The sequence below is a fragment of the Lathyrus oleraceus genome, chromosome 4 (genome assembly GCF_024323335.1).
Source record: "Lathyrus oleraceus cultivar Zhongwan6 chromosome 4, CAAS_Psat_ZW6_1.0, whole genome shotgun sequence".
NCBI lineage: Eukaryota > Viridiplantae > Streptophyta > Magnoliopsida > Fabales > Fabaceae > Lathyrus > Lathyrus oleraceus.
This window is the reverse complement of record NC_066582.1, coordinates 19,421,901-19,446,812: the sequence shown is the minus strand read 5'-3', so window position 1 is coordinate 19,446,812 and position 24,912 is coordinate 19,421,901. Positions and strand designations below refer to the sequence as shown.

At 35.3% G+C, this 24,912-nt stretch overlaps 1 protein-coding gene across 1 annotated transcript; it reads right to left on the bottom strand.

Moving 5' to 3' along the window:
* Window positions 1-4,378: 4,378 nt before the first annotated feature.
* On the bottom strand, window positions 4,379-7,667 carry LOC127138489 (protein FLX-like 4). Its single transcript, XM_051064952.1, has 3 exons — window positions 6,960-7,667; window positions 4,940-5,079; window positions 4,379-4,853 (listed from the first exon to the last, which is right to left on the bottom strand). Exons 1-3 carry the CDS (start codon window positions 7,406-7,408, stop codon window positions 4,642-4,644), a joined length of 801 nt encoding a protein of 266 aa, XP_050920909.1. The 5' UTR covers window positions 7,409-7,667; the 3' UTR covers window positions 4,379-4,641.
* Window positions 7,668-24,912: the final 17,245 nt, after the last annotated feature.

Genomic DNA, 24,912 nt, shown 5'->3' with positions numbered 1-24,912 from the left:
AAAGATTTTGGTGAGATACTTCAAGGCAAATGCAAAACCGATAGACTGGAAGGTAATTTAAATTCTATTATAACTTATATAACTTATATATTTGCAAACACATTCAATAATGAACCTTACTTTAATGTAGATATTATTGGTGCTGTTAGTGAGATAAACCATATCCAATCCAACACTCCGGGGAAGAAAGTTGTTGTTTCTGTTGTGCTGAAAGATTTGAAGTAATGCACATTGTTTTCATAACTTATGTGTTTGATAAATTTATATATTTTGCATCACTGAATCCCATCATATAATATTGTTTATTTATATTGCAAAATAGGGGTAATTGCATAAATTGCAATTTATGGGAAATCTATGGATCAAAATTTTTGGCTTACTACAATGATCCTAAAAACAATGAAGCTATTGTAATTCTGCTCACTCATGCAATGGTAAAATATGGTCAAAGTATTACACTATCTGACTTTATAAATACATAGCTGATTTGTATTTTTCATTATACGTTCAATAATTTTTATATTAATTATACAATTTACAGTGTCAAATGCATGGAGTGGTTCCAAATTGTTGATAAATGAAGACATCCCTGAAATTCAAGATTTTATGTCTAAGTATGGATTTTATTTATTTATTTATATTCAGATTATTATACATAATTTTTAATTTCAAAAACAATCTTATTTCTATAGGTTGCCTACTAATGAACAAAAGGAGAAGCCTACTCAATCTGCAAAATCTCTTTCTAATTGGTCTGGTGGTTCTCAGTATTCGCCAGTAGAAAGGTTTGTTCATAATGCGAAATGTATGTCCTTAAGTCAGTTCTGCAAAATCAAACATGTAAGTTAAATACTATAGAGCCGAATTTATCTTTACTATTACAATTATATTGTTTGCTTTTTGAAATTAATATCATTTTTTATTTGCTTTTAGGAAACTTTATGTGTTACTGTAGCAACCACATTGAAATTTGTTGTCTCAAAGTATGGATGGTTTTATTATGGCTGCACAAGGTGTTCTTCGAAGGCACCTAATCCTGAAAAAGCTTATGAATGTTCATGTGGGCAAAAAGTCGAACAGCCTATACCAAGGTACATATAATCTAGATGAATTGCAAATAAATTTGGTAATGGATTTGTTATTAATCATATTATTTTCTTCGTTTAAAATACTATAGGTACAAGATTGAGATATATGTTAGCAATGGTGAATCAAAATATCGATTTGTATTCTGGGATTCCGAATGTGCTGCTATACTTGGAATGACTGCTGAATTTATGCATAACTCTATGGTGGAGGTACATTGTTATACATAAGTTAAAATGTTAATAGTTTATCGAGTTGTAAAGTTCAGATTATCACTCATGGTTGATATTTTATTTTTCCATTAGAATGGAGAAGATGATCCAATGGTTTATCCTGATGAACTTGAAATGCTGTTGAATAAGAAAATGACTTTTAGGGTTAAGGTGCAGCCAACGTTTTCCCAAGCGTCTGTTTGGAAGCTTTGTGATGATGAAGCCTTTGTTAAAGAGATTGAAAATGACTACATAGTAGAAGACGTATAATATTCACTTAATTCATGTATTATTTAAACATTTAACAAGTATAATAAATATTCGATGTTTCAATGTGCAGAATCAGTCTAAAACTGAATATGCAAAGTTGGTCCCTAACAAAGAAAATTTGGAAACTTCCGCAGTAAGTATCTTCATTTGTTAACATAATAATTTTCTATGATAAATACTGTATTATTATAATTCATTTTATATCTGACAATTAATTTTTTATATTGCAAGCAAACATTATCTGCATCTGGTGAAAATGATCCAGAATCAATCATTCTAATGACTCCGGCTAAGGATGTTGTAATTGCCGACAAGGGTGAAGAAGTTGATTTTGAAGCGTCTGGCGCTACGCAATTATCAGGCACCAAACCATCCAAGAAATTAAAGATAGAACCATCTTCTTAATTAGAATTTTCGAAAATTTGATATTGAAATATATGTTATGAACTTTTTAGCACCAGAATGAGTTTAAGTATGAAGTTGTTAAGAACATGATATGTTTTGGTTGTAGGATGTGTTCTTACTTTTTTGAAGTGTTTATTTTGTGGGATTACAATTGACATTTATATTTCATGTATGATTTAAAGGAACATAATGAGTATTTAATGAGTATTTTGTGAAAAATCTACATTTGTTTGTTTGAAATGATTAAGTTAAGCATGCAACTATACTTTTTACCAATCTCACGTCATCATATATAGTATTATAACTCAACATATTTAAATTATTTATTTGCCAAAATATAGTTGGGGGTTGAAATGAATAATTATGTCCACTGTCTCCTTTCTATTGGCTAGGTCAGTGGAGTATTAAAATAATTCAGCCGTAAGATAATTAATGTTATGCATGATTTATAATAAATCAATAAGAATATCAATTATTTATACATTTAGTTGTATAAGAAAATGATTGTAAATAATTAAAGTGGGCTAAGAAAATGGGCCCCACTAAATCCCACTATATATTATATAAAATATAATTAAAAAATTGATTCAAATATATCAAAATACATTAAAAGAGAGTTTTTCATTGGGTAAGGTGATGTATGATATGAGTAATTTCCAATGGGTGAATTATTTTATGGATTTGGGATAAAAAGAGAATTTTGAAATCTTGAATTATGGTGTAGATTTGGAATAAGAGGTGGATTTCCAAAATATGGGGTGTTTTGTTGATTTGGGATACAAAGAGGACTTTCATCATTTTGCATAAAATTGGAGCATGTGTTATGTTGATTGAGGTTCATTTTCAAATGAAATGTGTACACAAAAAAATTAAAATAAAATAAAATAAATTGGTCAAATTTAGACTAGATGTGAGTGAAAAATGTGATAAAATAAATTACCTATTTATACTACTAAAAAATATTACCGTTATTTTATTGTTGTTGCAATCTCATCATTCTAAAATGAAATCAATATCCTAAAATCAAATTAGTTATTATTGTAGTTTTTTAAGGTTGCGGGCAGGTTTTGAATCATCACTTCCTAAAAGGTTGCGGGCAGGTTTTGAATCATCACTTCCTAAAAGGTTGCGGGCAGGTTTTGTATAAACCCAGTTTTTTAAGGACCAAAGAATTGTACGAGTTAAATCATTTTTGTTGCTGGACTTATTTCTCACAATTTTAACTAAAATTGTGAACCTTTTGTTTCAATATCTTTTGTTGCATTAAACCTTACCGTATCAATTGCAATTAATTTCAACATTTGGTAGTATTCATTACTATATTTTAAAACAAATGAGGTTCTGGTATAATCATTTATTATGAAGGTTAATATTTGCGCTTTTATTCCTCAAATTAGTAACAGATTGGAAAATTTCATCCATTACTAAATAAATATATTTTTATTTCTTATGTCCAAAATCTCAATGATAAATGGAATGTTTATTCATAACATTAACAATGGAATATTTATTATATATCAATATATCAATAAATTGTAAAAATATTTTTGTATTATATTTTTTGATTATTTCCTTAATATAGTATAAAAAAAATTAAGCAAATTATATTACTATAAATTAATAATGTTTTACTTTATTATGTCCCAAACTCGAAAAATTATCTGTGAAAATTTTTTGAACCCATTTATTGATCATTTAACATCCATTACATTATATATATATATATATATATATATATATATATATATATATATATATATATATATATATATATATATATATATATATATATAAACAAAAAAAATATATTTTATTTTAATTTTTTTAAAATAAATTATTGCACTTGCGCGACCCGTGCGAACGCACGGGTCCTTTACTAGTTTTTTATTCAAACAACAAATTTTGATCAAATCATTTTAAAATCCCTTAAAAAATTATTTTCTTTTATTAAAATGCTTTATCCAAACACAGTCTTAAAATATATTTGGATTGATGGAATGTGATTAAATGAAATTGAGGGCTATTTAATAATATTTCATTGTATCTTCCATTCGGTTCCATTAAATACTTCAATTTTCATTTCATCCAATTTAGGATATTATATATATATAATAGAATGAACTATTTTGGTTAAATTATTAAAAATGCAATAAAATCTTTATATCATTCCCCTTTCGATGTTCCATTCCGCTCCGTTTTAGACGATTAATCCAAACATATCCTAAGTTATGCTTTGCCGTTGCTAGAATAAATACCAACGAGCCTATACACTACCAATTATAAAGGCATCTACAATTGCTGAATGGAAAATTTAGCTCGAGTTGGCAAAAACATGGGAAATATTATTTGAGTTTACTTGTTTGCCAAGTCTCATCATATCGAATGGAAAACAGATCCCAAACATATTTCATAGTAAAATTGAGTCCTCCGTATTAAACTTAAATAAAAAACAATATCATATTTTGCTCACTACTACATGGATATGCTTGCAAGTCTTACAATAAGTTGTTTGCGAGACATATCTCTGGTTCCTTCATTTGCAGTTCAATTTAACAATTCCCAAAACTGCATTATGTTTTAAGGAAATGAGCAAATCAATAAAGCCATCCAATCTGAGACTTACACAGGAAATGATCATATTGACCCGCCCAACCAGCATCATTAAACTTCACCTCCCAGCAATTGAGGGATCATATTGACCCACCCAACCGGCACCGCTACCATCAGCACTATTTACAACTGCTACTCCATTGCTGTTGCCAACTGGAACCATAGACTCTCCTATTTGGCCAAAAGCCATCTGACCGTGAGCTCTCCCATAATGATCGAGAAAGGGACCATTGCCATCTGCCGGGGTAGCAGCTCCGTACATATTTGATGCTGTTTGCGTAGTATGAATGCATCAGAAACATATGTATAGAAATATCATATGAAGAGACAATGACCTACTGAAGGTAGAGACTTACCATTTATTCTTTTCTCAGCATTCAAAATCTCAGACCGTAACATCTCAACTTCTCTTGCCATTGCTATTAGTTTCTTCTCTTTCGCTTTCAATTGATCTACTAGCTCTACATTCTTGCTCTTTTCATAGTCGAATGTGTCACTATCAACCAAGAAGATTTGAACATTTACAAGATTAGTTAACAAAAAAAGAGATGAAAATTCAAGGCAACAATCGGAGACAAAGAAAGTATGCAACATGATGCGACAGAGGAACAAATTATTCAAAGATTTCAGGCATATAGCGACACTCATGGATAACAAAACTGACTTAAAGCACAATTTGATAGATATTATAAACAATTTCATCGAACTCTCGTATGATTCAGGAGCCCTTCATACAAGTTTTGATCGGATTTTTCACTCCATCCCACACTGGTTTCACAATAGGAGACTCAAACAATTATGATATCCATTACCCATAATATCCACTTCAAAGATAACATGCCATCAGTGTTATTAATAGTGGATCGGCAAAAATCCAAGAAGAGAAATGGCGGATAGCATTGAGGGTAAATTGAGAAAGCCGCAAAACGGTTGAAATACATAATTGTATATAACATAAAGCATGTTGCGAACAAATAAAAGCTATATAAAAAGAAAACAAAAGTGTCCAACATAAAACTCAAAATCTAAAATAGTTCAAACAACTAATAAAGCATGATGCATAGTTAGCTACATTGCTGCAGAAAGCCAGAAACATAAATTCAAAGTGACTTAAAGGAGACTAAGTGAAGTATAAAGTGAAGATAGAAGATGGTGAGGCATAAGCAGTTTAGTGATGAGAGGTTACCTAGGTTGTGGGATTTAGAGATTATACAAGCCCCGTCTCATCACCAAAGTCATCTTTATTTTATTTATAATGTTTTTAAAATATGTCAAGTGAAGCTCACATCATATTTTTAATGTTTTTATCGAGGAAAAAAGCATATTATTAACAACAACTTCCAATTTGTAAGCCATAACCGCCATCACCGATACGAAGAAATAAAAAAGCCACCGCCATAGCAGTGGTAGCGGAATTGCAATTGCGTATCGGCTTTTGTCGTGGTTGCTCCAAATTTCGATATGCAATCGAGGTATAGCGGCGCTATACCAGTCATTTAACAACACAGTGTGCCATCTCTTAAAATTGAACGCATTCATATCCCGTTAAGCTTATAAAGTTCCAAGAAAGGAATATAAACTGTATAATAGTCTATCAATGAATTAGAAGACCCATTCTGCAATTCGTGAATCGAATCTTGTTATGAATCATTAGATACATTACCAATAAGAACATGGCATTTCAAAGTAAAAACAAGTAACAGAGTAAAATTTTAAGCTAGTATATAATGTACTAACCTAAAAATAATCCATGATCCAAGTCATACAAAATCGACAAAGATTGTCTAGCTACACTATGGTTAGATGGTGATTCATTCTCATTAGAATGAATCAGAATTCATCATAGTGAATCACGACTCAAGATGAGATTCATTTCAGAAGTACATAGACACCGGGATTCTTGTCGATTAGATCTATTTTTGTATCGAATCAAGATGTACTCGCGCAAGATTTAAATAACGGACGCAATAGTGTTGCGGTCGTGTGAAGGCTTTCCCGATTTCGGTCAGTACAAGTGTTGCGAAACTGACTGCGGTCGCCACGGCGTGAATTAACCACAATAGTTATTTATCACGAAAACAGTGAATAAATGTATCAGTATCGACACCTGATACCGTTTTTTCGCGGCCATTTTCCCTGTAACAGACGTTTTTTCAAAACCTCGCGTGTATAGTCAGATACTGATAATCATGTTAACAACTATAACAAACATGATAAAAACAGCATTGGGCAGAATCAGTTGCATGATCAAAAACTTCCAATATGTTATATGAAAACCCATGTTTTCAAATCGGTGAATTCGACCATGTAATAACAGACTTAACTAGATACACTGAAGAGTTGCTATCAGTTACATGAACAGATTTCAATACTCACCGTATTATTGTATCCTCTTGCATTAAACTATCGAATTCAGCATGCAAATCAGGTAAACTTTTAACATCACCAACAACCATCTTCAATTCCTGAGTGGCCAATTGAATTTGGCCCCTCAATTCCTTCCTAGAAGCAGCCAAACTCTGCGCCTCCATATGAGCCTGTTGAAGCTCCTTCTTGACAACATCACCGGCTCTAATATCAACCTCCATTTTCGCCATCTTATCAAGCAAAACCCTAATCTGAATATCACTCTCAGTTTGAGTACTTCTAATGTGTGATTTTATCTTTTGCACATCTTGTGCAGTATCAACAAGTGCATCTCTTAAGGCTCTATGTGTGATTGATAATCTGTGATTTTCACCAGAAATTCGCTCGATTTCTGCTTCTTGTTGAGCGAGTTTGTTTTCCAATAGTCGAGGAGGAATTGAACCATGACTATGCCTCATTATGCAAAAATCAAAACCCTAATTTAACACTCCAATGTAACTTTGCGACGGAATTCTTTGGTGCGTTGCCGGCGAGTTGAGTTGGGTCCGACTCTGATACAACAAGGGGCAACAAGTTTTTTTTGGGGGGAGTTCCTGAGTTTTATTAATTTAGGGTTTAAATTTACTAATACTAATGTTTTTGTTTTCTTTTTAGTGATGATGATCGATCTCTTTAATAAAAAAGAAACTAGAATAGGTTTGAGTTTCTTATGTGAGGGAGAAGTGTGTCAAATTTAGGATTATTTCTAAGAATTTATAGGTTTACATTTTTTGGGTGTCTAAGTTAACGATCATCGATAATGAAATGTATTTTAAGATAAATGTGTGTATTTTGATCTTGTATTATGTTTCTCATTTTATATAAGGTCTTAAGATTTTGAGGGTCTATAATTTTTTTTAATTGACGGGAGGGTCAAAGTCCAGAAAGAGAAAATTACAAAGGAAGTAATCTGGAGGTAAAATTCTCAAACAAATCACTAGTAAAAATGTGATTAAGAAAAGAAGGACACTCCTCAAAAGTGTGCATAGTTGTCAGATGCAAGCTTCCATCTCTAGATAGAACATCAACACACATGTTGACTTCTCAGTAGATATGACGAATCATAACTTTAATATCTTAATGTAAAAATGCTCTAATTTTGGTGACCAAGTTTCTTCACATGTTGTTACTCTGATTGTCAGAATTAATGTCATTAACCACTTGTTGAGAGTCCATTTCCATAATAATGTATCGAAAGTCCATTGTCATTGTTGGCTGACACCTCAAAGTTTTGCTATGTAAACACTACTTATTCCAATATATTGGGAGAAACCTCCAAGCCACTCTCCCTCACTCCCTCTGACGATACCACCACAACTTGTATTTCTATATTTTTCTCTAGTTCCATATGTATTCAATTTAACCCAACCCACCGGAGGTGCTTCCCACTTTATGAAACTCAAAACTCTATGAGGCGTCAAGCTTATGTTTGCTGTATTTTTCGCATGCTCGTAATCCTGAACCAAATTATTGATGTGAGTTATCATGCACGACAATCTATTGAAGCTTTCATCATACGTCTCCTTATTATGACATGTCCAAATGTTATGGCAAACGGTAGCCCAAAAAGCCGTCCAATCTTTATCTGCATTCCACCCTAAGTTACAGTTCATATTAGTAGAGATCCAATCCTTCAAGTTACCTGCAAAAAAGTTAAATCATTTGTTAATATTAATTGTTGTCATCCAAAGCGCTACTGCACGCGGGCAATCCCGAAGGACATAGAGAGTATCTTCTTCAACATTGTTGCAAAATAAACACATAACACTGCCAAGACCCATTTTATGCTTTCTACTATTTGTGAGCAATCTGTCATGATGAAGGATCCAAAAAAAGTATTGAACTTGTTTTGTTGCTTGGATTTTCGAAATGTCTCTCCAAGAAACGGTACTTATATTGTCCTCACAATCGTCAAGCAACTTGTACATGGCTCTAACGTTGAAATGTTTACCATCTTGACCAACACCAGTCCTAACATTTGGGCCTGCATCGATCGAAGGTGGCATGATGGAAGCAATCCTTTATAACATGTCCCTTAGTAATCACTAATTTAGCGCTTACCAACTCCAACCATCACTAGTATTTCCAATGTCTGCAACTTTTGTAACCTGCATGTGCGTAGGAATTTCAAGTTGAAGATCAGCTATGTGAACATTCAGAGCAATCCATATGTCATTCCAAGCATCCACATCCTTGCCATTTCTAACACTCCAAATGTAGTTTCTATAAATTTTCGGCCATACCTTGACTATATTTTTCCATAGGCTTGAATATGAAGGCCTAATAGAAATGTTTCTTCTGTCACTGTTTCAATCATATTTCCCCCAAACAACATCACACCAAATCCCACCATTACTATTTTTCAGCTTCCAACCATGTTTGGAGATACAAGCCTTGTTCATGATGTTAAGTTTATGCAGTCCTAGCCCACCATCATTTTTCGAACTTGTCACAATATCTCAGTTAATGGCATGGTGTTTTCTACTACTACTATTATCACCCCATATGAATCTCATATGTATCTTATGAATTTCATCAATACACGACTTAGGAGTAACAATTGTCATCATAGGATATGTTGGTATAACTTCTATTACACTCTTGGCAAACGTCACTCTTCCTGCAAATGCAAGCTGATTCCCTTTCCACAAAGCAAGTTTAGCATTCACTTGATTAATAATGTATTGGTACTCCTCTTTCCTAGGTGCCTTACTAGTTAGGGAACACCCAAATATTTTTCAAGAGCCGCAGTTTCACCAAAACTCGACATTCTCTCAAGCTTGTCTTGCATGCTCCTCGAAACATTATTAGAATAGTACATTCTGGTTTTTTCCTGGCTAATTGACTGACCAGACATGATGCAGAATTTATTCAAGATGCTCGTGATACAATTCATTTGCATAGTGGTTGCTTCACCAAATAGGAGGAGGTCATCAGTAAACATAAGGTAAGACATCATTGGCCATCTTCTACTAGCTCGAATAATTCTCCATCTGCCTTCTTCCACAACTTGCGAAATGAGATGCGAGAGCTTGTCCAAGCATAACACAAATATGTAAAGAGATATGAGATCTCCTTGCCTAATTCCCCTACTAGGACATAAATACTTCGAAGTTGATCCATTTCATTTGATATTACTCTCCACACTAGTTACTCCATGCATGATGATGTTAATCATTTTCATAGGCAACTTTATTTCAACTAGAGTTCTCCAAATGAAATCCCAACTTAGCTTATCATAGGCCTTTAAAAGATCCATTTTGATCACAACACCTTATGTCAAATGAAATTCAGTGAATTCTTTAACTATCAAGTTTGTTCAACGATCAAGATGTTCTCTGTGATAAAAAAATATGTCAAACCACCTTAATGATGACAAGAACTTAAGTCAAATGGCGTTCAATGAAGTTCTTGGTGACATCCGTCAAAGGGGGAGTTGGTATCAACTATCCAACAATCTCTAATGAAGGCATATATTCAAAGAAGTTATCTTAAACCTCATTACTCAGAATATTCTAGTTCCATGTGAAGTGTTAAATCACAGTTGAATCAAGCAAGGGAAGTTGATGATTTGAAGTTGTGAAAGTGAGAAAGTGAGAAAGTATAAGAGTTTGTTTGGTTCTACGCCTATCGTGTGTCTGAGTGATCAGTTTAATGTAAAATGTTGACCAAATTGGCTCATTTTATATCGATAAAGATCAATCACTCTTTCTGGAAGCTAGTTGAGTTGTATATTTAGAAGATTGTGAAATTACATGGTATTCCTTTGAGTATTGTGTCAGATAGAGATCCGAGATTTACATCAAGATTCTGGGAGAGTTTGCAATCTGAGTTTGGAACTAAGCTGAAGTTGATTCCGCTTATCATCCGTAGATGGATGCTCAAACAATGAGGACTATCCAATCTTTAGAGGATTTACTGAGGGCTTGTGTGCTATAACAAGGAAGTGCTTGAGATAACTACTTGTCGTTGATTAAGTTTACCTAAACCAACAGTTTCCATACTAGTATCGAAATGACACCGTATGAGGCGTTTTATGGTAGGAGGTGTAAAACTCCTTTGTATTAGTATGAGTTAGGTGAGAATGATGTGCTCAAACCTGAGATTGTTCAGTAGATAACCGAGAATATCAAGATGATCCAAGAGAAGATGAAAGCATCGCAGATTCGTCAGAAAAGTTACCATGACAAAAGGAGGAAAGTACTTGAGTTCCAGGAGGGAGATCATATGTTTTTGAGGGTTACGCAAATAACTAGTGTTGTTCGAGCTTTGAAGTCTCGAAAGCTCACGCCATATTTTGTTGGTCCATAACAGATCTTGCAGAGGATGTGAGAGGTGGCATATCAGATTGCTTTTCCACCGCCACTTGCGAATCTTCATGATGTGTTTCATGTATCTCAGTTGGGGAGATACGTTCCGAATCCATTTCATGTGATCCGAGTGGGCGATATACATGTGAGAGAGAACCTGACTATGGAGGCATCATGTAACACCCTTCTAAAATACCCCAAATATTTAATTAAAATAACAATAACAAATACATATCAGAGTAAATATGCACCAAGGGTGTCACACAACACTTCACACATTTCACCATAAACTTCAGTCATGCTCATTATTTAATTCAAAATAACATTTTTGCATAATTCGCAGCGGATAGAAATCAACCAACCATTCAAAACATACAACGTTTTACAGTTAAAAGGTTCAACAACCAACAATAAAACAATTAAAACATCCCGTCCCGATGTTACATCTATCAGAGCATGACCCACTAAAGCGACTACACTAGACTCCAAGCATTAGCTTCTACTCAACTCATTTGTTCGTTACCTGAAAAATAGTTGTAAGGGTGAGTTCCTCAATCGATATAACAAATATTATAAATTATCATGTTATGTTAAGTAATTCTACACATTAATCACCCTAATTATATCATGCATTAGGCAACGGCACAGTCAACTCAATTATCATATTCAAACACAACGTAAAGGCAACTCAATAACAACATCAAATGCAACTCGATGCGACTCGACTCTTCATGCATGTGGTACCATTTGGAGTAAAACTCCCAACTTAAAAATCATTGCCAGTTTAGTGGGCATCAAGGCATAAGCCTTCAACTTTCAACTTAAAAATTTGCCAATCCAGGCCAACGTGGTGTGAGCAAAAGCCCCATAATTTTTGCCAATCCAGGCCAACGTGGTGTGAGCAAAAGCCCCGACTTAATGCATATGAATGTCTATGGCATGTACGACTTGAACTCAACAACATAAGAATAACAGCAACATAACAGCTTTTCTTTCAACAAAACAACTTATAATCAACTTTGGCTCATCAGCCTACAACTCAGTAATTTTCAACAAAGCAACTTAAAATCAACTTTGGCTCATCAGCCTACAACTTAATATTTTCAACAAAGCAACTTAAAATCAACTTTGGCTCATCAGCCTACAACTTAATATTTTCAACAAAACAACTTATAATCAACTTTTCAACATATTTGCATCGGCATTTCACAACATAAACTCAACAATTTTATTCATCACAATTAACTGCAATAGGCCAACTACCAATTGCATTTACAACATAAAAATCAACTATTTTTCCACACTGCAACAGTGTTAACCGGTTAACGCTATAGGTTAACCGGTTAACGCAGGAAAATTACACTTCCAGGCAAAACGCAACAGTGTTAACCGGTTAACGCCCTGGGTTAACCGGTTAACGCAGGCAAAACAGTATATTTTCACAATTCAAAACAGTGTTAACCGGTTAACGCCCTGGGTTAACCGGTTAACGCAGACGAAACAGCAGTTCCTGCGCTAACACAAGGCAGAATGCAGAGTTTCCGCATTTTCCACCGTTGGAGGACTTCCGGACCTCCGATTCAATATCCGTAAAAAGCTACGCGTTCAGAAATTCACAATACACTCAAATACAGATTCAATTTCGACTTATACACAACATATCCAACACAACTTCTCAGTATTCAACCATCCCAATTAGGGTCAATTCAACGGTTTCTCACTACCCATGACATGTTAATCGATAATACCCATTAAACGACGATAAACCCCCCTTACCTGAGATAATCCGGCAATCTCTAAGCTTCGAGCTCTTCTCTTCTCCAACCTTCGTTCTCTTGCTCTTTCTCTTGCTCTGCCTCTTTCAGTCGCTTCTCTGAGTTTCACGTGAAAACCTTTTCCAAAAATGAAACCCTTTTCTTATTCCAACTTATATATTTTCCAAAATAATTATTATTCCAAATAATAATAATAATAATAATAATCCAATAATTCAATTTATTCAATTAAATTATTAAATATATTATTAACTTAATTAAATAATTCTTTTATTTAATTCGGGGTGTTACAACTCTCCCCTACTAAAAGAGTTTTCGTCCTCGAAAACATACCTCAAGCAAATAACTCTGGATAAGACTCCCTCATCTGACTTTCCAGTTCCCAAGTCACATTGCCACCTGCTGGTCCTCCCCAAGCTACCTTCACTAAGGCAATCTCTTTACCCCGCAACTGCTTCAACTCTCGATCCTCAATCCTCATAGGCGATGTTTCAACAGTCAGGTTATCTCTCACCTGTACATCATCTACTTGGATCACATGCGACGGATCATGAATATACCTCCTCAACTGAGACACATGAAAAACCTCATGCAAATTCGCAAGTGACGGCGGTAAAGCGATACGATAGGCTACTTCTCCTATCCTCTCCAAAATCTGATAAGGACCAATAAATCGAGGAGTCAACTTCTTTGACTTCAAAGCTCGACCAACCCCAGTTATCGGAGTAACACGAAGAAACACGTGATCTCCCTCTTGAAACTCAAGTGATTTCCTCCTCTTATCATGATAACTCTTCTGACGACTCTGAGCAATTCTCATCTTCTCCTGAATCATCTTAACCTTTTCCGTAGTTTGTTGAACAATCTCCGGTCCAACCACAGCACTCTCACCGGACTCATACCAACATAAAGGTGTCCGACATCTCCTACCATACAAAGCTTCAAACGGCGCCATACCAATGCTCGAATGAAAACTATTGTTGTAGGTAAACTCAATCAAAGGTAAATAACAATCCCAAGCACCTCCCTTTTCCAAAACGCAAGCTCTCAAAAGATCCTCTAATGACTGAATCGTCCTCTCAGTCTGACCATCAGTCTGCGGGTGATATGCAGAGCTCAATCTCAGTTTAGTTCCCAAAGCCTTCTGCAAACCTTCCCAGAATTTCAATGTAAATCTAGGATCTCTGTCCGAAACAATACTCGACGGAATACCATGCAAACTTACAATCTTCTCAATATACAACTCGGCTAATCTCTCTAACGGATAATCCATTCTGATCGGAATGAAATGAGCCGACTTTGTCAATCTGTCAACAATCACCCAAATAGCTTCAAAATTCTTAATTGTCCTCGGTAAACCAGAAACAAAATCCATACTGATACTATCCCACTTCCACTCTGGAATAGCCAACGGTTGCATTAGCCCAGACGGCTTCTGATGCTCGATCTTTGACTTCTGACAAGTCAAACAAGAATAAACAAAACTCGCAATTTCTCTTTTCATTCCCGGCCACCAAAATAACTTTTTCAAATCATGATACATCTTCGTAGCTCCAGGATGAATACTCAGACCACTACGATGTCCTTCCTCAAGAATACTCTTCTTAAGTTCGGTAACATTCGGAATGCACACCCGATTACCAAATTTCAAAACACCATTCTCATCAACTCTGAATTCGCCACCTTGACCTTGATTCACTAGAGTCAACTTATCAACCAGAAGCATATCAGATTTCTGACCCTCTCTGATCTCATCCAGAATACCACTTGTCAACTTCAACATTCCCAATTTAACACTATTGTGAGTACTCTCACACACCAAACTCAAGTCTCTAAACTGTTCAATTAAATCCAATTCCTTAACCATTAACATAGACATATGTAATGATTTCCGACTCAATGCATCAGCCACTACGTTTGCTTTACCCGGATGGTAATTCAAACCAAAATCATAATCCTTCAGAAATTCTAACCATCTCCTCTGTCTCATATTCAGCTCTTTCTGATCAAACAAATACCTCAAACTCTTATGGTCACTGAAAACCTCAAATCTTGACCCGTACAAATAATGCCTCCACAACTTCAGAACAAACACCACAGCCGCCAACTCTAAATCGTGCGTCGGATAGTTCCTCTCATGAACCCTCAGCTGTCTTGAAGCATAAGCTATAACCTGCTTATTCTGCATCAACACGCCACCCAAACCCAACAATGAAGCATCACAGTAAACTTCAAATGGTTCCGACGGACTCGGTAATATCAGAATAGGAGCAGTAGTCAACCTTCTCTTTAACTCTTGGAAACCTTCTTCACATTTTGAATCCCAAACAAACGCTTGCCCCTTCCTAGTCAACATCGTCAACGGTAACGCCAACTTAGAAAACCCTTCAATGAACTTCCTATAATAACCAGCCAAACCAAGGAAACTTCGAATCTCAGCAACAGACTTCGGAGCTTCCCACTTAGATACCGCTTCTATCTTAGAAGGATCAACAGCAACACCACCTCTTGAAATCACATGACCAAGAAAACTAACCTCTTCTAACCAAAATTCACACTTGGACAATTTAGCAAATAACTTCTTTTCTCGTAGGACTTCTAAAACCACTCTCAAATGTTCAGCATGCTCTTCTTCAGATTTCGAATACACCAAAATGTCATCAATAAACACCACAACGAACTTGTCTAGGTACGGATGGAAAATCCTATTCATATATTCCATAAATACTCCAGGTGCATTAGTCACACCAAAAGGCATTACAGAATACTCATAATGTCCATACCTTGTCCTGAAAGCAGTCTTCTGAATATCCTCTGTTTTCACACGGATCTGATGATACCCAGATCTCAAATCTATTTTACTGAACACGCTTGCACCAACCAACTGATCCATCAAATCATCAATCCTCGGCAAAGGATACCAATTCTTGATCGTCACTTTATTCAGTTGCCTGTAGTCCACACACAACCTCATAGTACCTTCCTTCTTCTTAACCAACAACACTGGCGCACCCCACGGTGACACACTCGGACGAATAAATTTCTTATCCAACAGATCTTCCAACTGACTCTTCAATTCAGTTAACTCAACAGCAGACATACGGTACGGAGCCATCGAAATCGGCCTAGTACCAGGTACCAAATCAATCGAGAACTCTACTTCCCGCTCTGGCGGCAATTCATTCACCTCTTCAGGAAACACATCAGGAAAATCACACACCACGGCTAGATCACAAATCACCATCTTATCCTTGGCCTCCAAAGTTGCTAACAGCATGAACAACTCTGCTCCCTCAGCTACTGCCTCATCCACTTGCCTTGCTGATAGGAACAAACTCTTTCCTTCTTCAATCTCAGGAAAGATCACCGTTTTATCAAAACAATTGATAGAAACTCGATTGAACACCAACCAGTTCATACCCAGAATAACATCAATCTGCACTAGTGGAAGACACACTAGGTCCATCCCAAAGTGTCTACCAAAAATACTCAAAGGACAATTAAAACAAACCGAAGTAGTAGTCACTGAACCCTTCGCAGGAGTATCAATTACCATACTTCCAAACATCTCAGATATCTCTAACTTAAGTTTCACAGCACAATCCAAAGATATAAAGGAATGAGTCGCACCTGTGTCAATAATAGCTACAAGAGGAAAGCCATTAATATAACACGTACCTCGGATCAAACGATCATCTGCAGAAGTCTCAGAACCCGACAAAGCAAAGACCTTGCCTCCAGACTGATTCCCTTTCTTCGGCTTCTGACACTGACTTCCAATATGCCCTTCTTCGCCACAATTAAAACAAATCACTTCCTTGTGCTTGCAATCAGCTATTGCATGACCAGTCTTACCACATCGAAAACATCTCTTTACTTTAGCAGTGCATACATTACTCTTATGGCCAGCCTGACCACATTTGAAGCAAACTATACCAGCAGGAGCACCTCCCCCACTAGCTCTCTGAGCCGGAGCAGCTCTTTGCTTCCCTTTTCCAGCTGGAGCATCATACGGCTTGCCACGGTTTTGATGTTGCTTGCCTCTGCGATCACTGACAACCTTGTAATGAGCATTATTGTCTTCTTCAAATATCCTGCAGCTATCAACCAATTCAGTAAAAATGCGTATCTTCTGATACCCAACAACCTTCTTAATTTCAGAGCGCAGTCCGTTTTCAAACTTGATGCACTTTGAAAATTCAGCACCAGCACCAGTGTAATGAGGATAAAATTTGGACAGCTCCACAAATTTCGCAGCATAATCCGTGACAGACATGTTTCCTTGCTTCAGCTCAAGGAACTCAATTTCCTTCTTACCACAGACATCTTCCGGATAATACTTCCTCATGAATTCCCTACGGAATACATCCCAAGTAATGACTTCACCTGCCACGGTCAACCTCTCGTGAGTCTCTAGCCACCAGTCATCAGCTTCGACTGCTAGCATGTGAGTACCATACCGAACCTTCTGAGCTGGAGTGCAATCCATAACACGGAAGATTCTCTCAATCTCTTTCAACCATCCCAAGGCTGCATCTGGATCATGCTTCCCTTTAAACACCGGCGGATTCTCTCTCTGAAAAGTCGCCAAGCTACGTGATCCAGCATCACCACCAGCATTTGGCAAGTTCTGCACAGCTTGTGCCATCGCTTGCATTGCGGCAGCCATTGCAGCGTCATTCCTTCCAGCCATTCCAACTTATCAATACAACACAACTTAAAAGTCAGATTAGTAACAATACCCAATTGTTAGACAGTAACGACACGACAACTGGCCGGACAGACCGACCTGCTCTGATACCACTAATGTAACACCCTTCTAAAATACCCCAAATATTTAATTAAAATAACAATAACAAATACATATCAGAGTAAATATGCACCAAGGGTGTCACACAACACTTCACACATTTCACCATAAACTTCAGTCATGCTCATTATTTAATTCAAAATAACATTTTTGCATAATTCGCAGCGGATAGAAATCAACCAACCATTCAAAACATACAACGTTTTACAGTTAAAAGGTTCAACAACCAACAATAAAACAATTAAAACATCCCGTCCCGATGTTACATCTATCAGAGCATGACCCACTAAAGCGACTACACTAGACTCCAAGCATTAGCTTCTACTCAACTCATTTGTTCGTTACCTGAAAAATAGTTGTAAGGGTGAGTTCCTCAATCGATATAACAAATATTATAAATTATCATGTTATGTTAAGTAATTCTACACATTAATCACCCTAATTATATCATGCATTAGGCAACGGCACAGTCAACTCAATTATCATATTCAAACACAACGTAAAGGCAACTCAATAACAACATCAAATGCAACTCGATGCGACTCGACTCTTCATGCATGTGGTACCATTTGGAGTAAAACTCCCAACTTAAAAATCATTGCCAGTTTAGTGGGCATCAAGGCATAAGCCTTCAACTTTCAACTTAAAAATTTGCCAATCCAGGCCAACGTGGTGTGAGCAAAAGCCCCATAATTTTTGCCAATCCAGGCCAACGTGGTGTGAGCAAAAGCCCCGACTTAATGCATATGAATGTCTATGGCATGTACGACTTGAACTCAACAACATAAGAATAACAGCAACATAACAGCTTTTCTTTCAACAAAACAACTTATAATCAACTTTGGCTCATCAGCCTACAACTCAGTAATTTTCAACAAAGCAACTTAAAATCAACTTTGGCTCATCAGCCTACAACTTAATATTTTCAACAAAGCAACTTAAAATCAACTTTGGCTCATCAGCCTACAACTTAATATTTTCAACAAAACAACTTATAATCAACTTTTCAACATATTTGCATCGGCATTTCACAACATAAACTCAACAATTTTATTCATCACAATTAACTGCAATAGGCCAACTACCAATTGCATTTACAACATAAAAATCAACTATTTTTCCACACTGCAACAGTGTTAACCGGTTAACGCTATAGGTTAACCGGTTAACGCAGGAAAATTACACTTCCAGGCAAAACGCAACAGTGTTAACCGGTTAACGCCCTGGGTTAACCGGTTAACGCAGGCAAAACAGTATATTTTCACAATTCAAAACAGTGTTAACCGGTTAACGCCCTGGGTTAACCGGTTAACGCAGACGAAACAGCAGTTCCTGCGCTAACACAAGGCAGAATGCAGAGTTTCCGCATTTTCCACCGTTGGAGGACTTCCGGACCTCCGATTCAATATCCGTAAAAAGCTACGCGTTCAGAAATTCACAATACACTCAAATACAGATTCAATTTCGACTTATACACAACATATCCAACACAACTTCTCAGTATTCAACCATCCCAATTAGGGTCAATTCAACGGTTTCTCACTACCCATGACATGTTAATCGATAATACCCATTAAACGACGATAAACCCCCCTTACCTGAGATAATCCGGCAATCTCTAAGCTTCGAGCTCTTCTCTTCTCCAACCTTCGTTCTCTTGCTCTTTCTCTTGCTCTGCCTCTTTCAGTCGCTTCTCTGAGTTTCACGTGAAAACCTTTTCCAAAAATGAAACCCTTTTCTTATTCCAACTTATATATTTTCCAAAATAATTATTATTCCAAATAATAATAATAATAATAATAATCCAATAATTCAATTTATTCAATTAAATTATTAAATATATTATTAACTTAATTAAATAATTCTTTTATTTAATTCGGGGTGTTACACATCACCCATGCAAATAGAGGATCAGGAAGTGAAGCAGTTACGTGGTAAGGAGATTGTCTTAGGGAAGGTAGTGCAGGGAAGACCAACTAGTGGAAGCATAACTTGAGAGCTAGAGAGTTAGATGAGAGAGTCATGTCCGACTCTGTTTCCTTCAAGTAATTTTCGAGGGCGAAAATTCTTCTAAGTGGGGGAGAGTTGTAACATCCCAAATTCGATTAAATTATTTAATTGAATTATTTGGGTTTATTTTATATAATTATTGGATGTTGGTGTGATTTAAAATAAATTATTTGAATATGTGTTGTTGGGATGTAATAGAAATAGTAGGGTGTGGTGAGATGGTAGAGTAAATTATAAAATAATTATAATAACTAGAATTTTATTTATTATTATTGATAAAATAAGAAATTGGAGAAAATATGAGTTTGGGCCAATTGTGGGATTTAAGGAGAGTTTGTGGTAAGAGGAGGGAAGTTAGACTTAAATTGGGAAAAACTAATAATTAAACAAAAATAAGGAGGTTACTATATATTTTAAAAGTTGGGAGAAAAACTAGGTTTTTGGGAGAATTGTCAGTACGTGAAATTGGAGGAAAGATACAAAGATAGAGAGCAATGGCTTGAGATTAAGGAAGAACTCTAAGAATCAAAAGTGCTTTTGCTAGAAATCGGGTAAGGTTGAGAAATTATTTCAATAATAAGTGGTATGATGAAAGGGTGGAGTTGAGGGATTCATAACCTTCCATAAGGTGTGTTATTATTTTGATTGATGATGATAATACTGGTTTTATATGCAATGATATGAATTATAACCAATGTGTATTGATGTGTTGTTGCTATGATGTGCTTGCATCAAATGAATCATGTTGAATTTGATAAAAATTTGATGATTTAGAGATGACGAATATGATGATATTGATGCGATAGTGTCACACCCTGATTTTAACCCTGAATCACCAATTTAACGCATTCATCATAGTCGTTGCATCTCTGCATATCATAACATACATTCCATACCGCATAGTGCCTATAATATCAGTCGAAATAAATTTTCAGATCTACAGGCAAACTGGTTGAATCAATTTTCAAATGTACGTCAAATCAGCGGACGAAAAATTTCCAAATCAAGCTTGCAGACATCAATTTTATTAATCTATGCTTCATGTAGTTTAACCTGGTGTGTTCGATTTATTTTTCGGCTAATTTTTCGATCACATTTTGGCTCTTCTGAGCGTTTTAACCGGGCGTTTTCCATTTCAAAATTTGACAAAAACATATATATTTCCGAGAAGTTTATTTCGTACTAATCATTTTGGTGCATTCAATTTTATTTTTCGGATATCTTTTCGCCCGTTTTTTTTATTCATTTTATTTCATTTTTTATTAACATGTTCCGAAAAAATGAATGGAATTAGTTGAACTTTCATTTGATTTGTTAAAATTTATTTAGATTTTTATTTCAATTTAATTTTAGTATCCATTTGTTGTCATTTAAAATATGAAGGGACATTTTAGTCTTTATGTATTATGAGAATCCTAGTATTATACTCCCTCCGTTCCTTTTTAAGTGTCACATTTTGACTTTTTACACCTACCAAGAAAGCTAATTATTATTGTTACTTTTTAAACAATAATTCTCATTTTACCTATAATACCCTTAATTATATTCTACATTCATTTTACTTTTTCTCTCTCTATAATAATTACATAGGGGTAATTTTGACAAAAGTGCATTTAATACTACCTTGAATTCTACAAGTGACAATTAAAAAGAAACACAAATTTATCAAGAAAGTGACACTTAAAAAGGAACGGAGGGAGTACTTATTACTACATTGCAAGAATTTTGGGGGAACCAATTGGAGACACAACGCCGCATCCTCGTAGGTTCATTGTGAAGATCCCAAAAAAATTTGGATCTCTCTCTTTTCAAAAATCAAAAGAGGACTTCAATAATCATTATTCACATAAACCATTTTTTCTTCTTTTACAGTTTCCATAGAATTACAAACTCATCCAAATACTCTTTTATTTCTCTCCTCTTTCTTATCCATAGTCTTTCAAAAAATCTAGAATTTATCCACTTGTAGTATTTCTCTTGAATTTTATCCACTCTTTTATTTCTCTCCATTCACATGCTTGAGAAAGAATTTGGGTTTTATTCAATATGAAATAATTTGAAAAAGTGCAGGTCGGTGAATAGGATGAAGTTGGAAAGTGTTTATCAGAGTCTACCAAAGTAGATGATATTAAATACTCCATTGAAAATTTACTTTTAAATCAGGGAGTGGAAATAACTAGAAGCACCAGCTTTGCTCAAAAAGCCTTTCCAAACCGTTAATAGCTCACGCCGGAACCTCTTGCGACCTCCACACCACCTACACTTTTCCTTAAGCTTTTTCTGTAATAATTTTTTTCTTTGCATCACTACAGCAAATCACACAAAAGTGAGAAATATTGAATCAACCACTTCACGGCAAAACCGACAACGACTTCGACTTTCGGTAACTCTCGACTTCAAACTCCTTTTTGCATAATTTATTATGTTTTCTTGTTTGTTTTGTATGATATTTTTGATTCGATTTTGGTTTTGTAGCACTTTCGTGTTTTGTTTTGTTGAAAATCTGGATCACTATGATAGTTTGGCAAATGAGGTGTGTTTGGTACTGCTACTGCAATGCTTTTTGTTTTATTTTAATTATTTCAGCGCAGGTTTTTAATATATATATTATTGGTTGTGTTTGTCTAATGACTAACCACCAAGGGTTAAGTGGTTGAGTTGTTTAGCATTTCACACAAGGCTTTGGGTTCAATTCTTTCTTATGGCAAATATTATATTTACTTGTCTTTTATTTTTTTAATTGTTTTTTTTAACTTCTTACGATTTATTTTGCTATTTTTTGTATCCTCCTGTCTAGCCGTCTTTTAAATACTTGTTGATTTTATTTTTTCCGTGTTAATTTTTTAAGTGTTTTGTATATACCTTTTTTATTCATTTATTTATTTTCTTCGGCTTATTTTTGGGGTCTTTTTTACATCGAGTTTTTTTAAGCATATCTATTTAATTTTCATTAATTTCAAATTTCCATGCTTTGGTTATTTTAATTTAATTTCAAACCTTTGCATTAATCTTTTCTTTTAAATCTCTTTTACTAAAATTAGAAGAAAAAGATTACCCTGGATGGAATACCCAGTTGTAATCCCGAATATTAGGCTCAAGCTGTAAGAGCTTGCAAGTCGTATGTATTCGTCTTCTCTTCAAAACACTTGTAATTATTCAAACTTCTTTTCTCAATAAAATTAGAAGAAAAAGATTACCTGGATGAAATATCCAGTTGTAATCCCGAATATTAGGCTCAAGTTGTAAGAGCTTGCAAGCCATAAGTATTCGCATTCTCTTCAAAATATTTGTAAATACTCAAATGTCTTTTCTTAATAAAATTGAAAGAAAAAGATTACCTGGGTGAAAGGTCCAGACGTAATCCCGAGTATTAGACACAAGTTGTAAGAGCTTGCAAGTCATAAATACTCGTCTTTCAAGCCCAAAAATACATTCAACCAATCAAACTCTTTTCTTCGCTGCAATGCGGTCTTTAAAACCTTTTCATAAACGAAAGACATCTTGTCTTGAGATGATGCAAAGCAATGCTTCGGTCATAATTTTTAAGTTGAGATAAGTGACGTTTTTCCGAATGTTGAATTGTAAATCCATTTGGTGTGTGGTATACGTCCGCTCCTCATCTATTTTGGATAAAACAATATTTTCGTCGATTAATACAATATAGCTTTCGCTAAAATCGACCAACAAACAAAGATTTTCTATCCAGAACTACGTAAACCTTGAGTTCTCTATTGAGATACGTAGGAGCAGGATTGCAAAATCTTGTCAGGCTCATTAATAAAAAACTTAGGTTTAGTCCCCTTTATTGCAAAAATCCAAAAACATCTTCTCTTTTCTTTTGATCCTATCTTTCTTTCCCACCTAATATCTTGAGAAGCCTAACATTTCAAGCTAACACTAACGCGCATAATTAACCTAATGGTTCCCGTTGAGTACAACGGACGTGAGGGATGCTAATACCTTCCCCTTGCGTAAACGACTCCCGAACCCTGATTTGGTTGTGACGACCATAATCATTGTCGTTCTTTCTTGGGTTTTATCGATATTTCCCCTTTCCTTTTAGGAATAAATAAAGTTCGGTGGCGACTCTGTTCAGTCCATCATGCGAGTGTGCGATTGCGCTTCGCTTAAGTCGTTTTCTCATTTTTCGAGGTGCGACAGATAGCAGTAGGAATTGAGATTAATATGATAGATTTTCGTAAAATAAGTTGTTGTTATATAAGGTAGTCTTTGGATGATTAATAATTGATTTTTATACAAAAACTTAAAGTATGTGTCGACCTATGAAGGTCATGTGTCGACGCATGCGCCGACCTGTATAGGTCATGAGTCAACACATACAGTTAACACATCAAATATAATGCTACATACTTTAAAAAGGGGGTACATGCACTGGCCTATACATGTTATACATCGACTCATACGAGTTATGCATCAACACATAACTGCCAGAATGTTTGTTTTGCATTTTTCGATGATTTTGGCCATAACTTTTGATCCGTATATCCAAATGATGTTCTGTTTAAAGAGTTGGAAAGCTAACGATCAGATCTATAATATGGTAGTGATTGGTGAAATGTTTGAATATTATTCATGTGCCTATTGTGTCGATAAATGTATTGGTTTATCTGTTTTGTTGATGAATCATTGCATTTCTGTAATACTGTTGTGTGATAATGATGTTGCTATGCCGATGATGTTATGATAATATTGTTAAGATGTTGATGAGTTGCTGCTGTTTATTGATTCTATTGACGTTGTAACATGATTTGATTGTTGCGCATGATGAATGATGTGATTCATAAATGGTGAGATGTGTATGAGGTTCCTTTTGGTGAACCTTGTTGAGATAATGCATGTTGTTGAGTGTCATGCATCATGGTGTATGGGCTTCAACCTAGTTTTGGTATGCTCTAGTCTGGTGGCATGGATCGGGAACGATTAGATAATTCTAGTGTAGAATTAGTGAAGTGTTACCTATGGTGATGATGATGAACCTTGGTCTGGTCCTATTGTGG

Bases quoted from the DNA above. Each gene is read 5' to 3' on its own strand.
- LOC127138489 (XM_051064952.1), bottom strand. From the start codon at position 7,408: ATGAGGCATAGTCATGGTTCAATTCCTCCTCGACTATTGGAAAACAAA. The intron at 5,080-6,959 runs GTGAGTATTGAA...CTTGGTTGATAG, and splicing joins CAAGAGGATACAATAATACG to TGACACATTCGACTATGAAA. The intron at 4,854-4,939 runs GTAAGTCTCTAC...CTACGCAAACAG, and splicing joins TGCTGAGAAAAGAATAAATG to CATCAAATATGTACGGAGCT.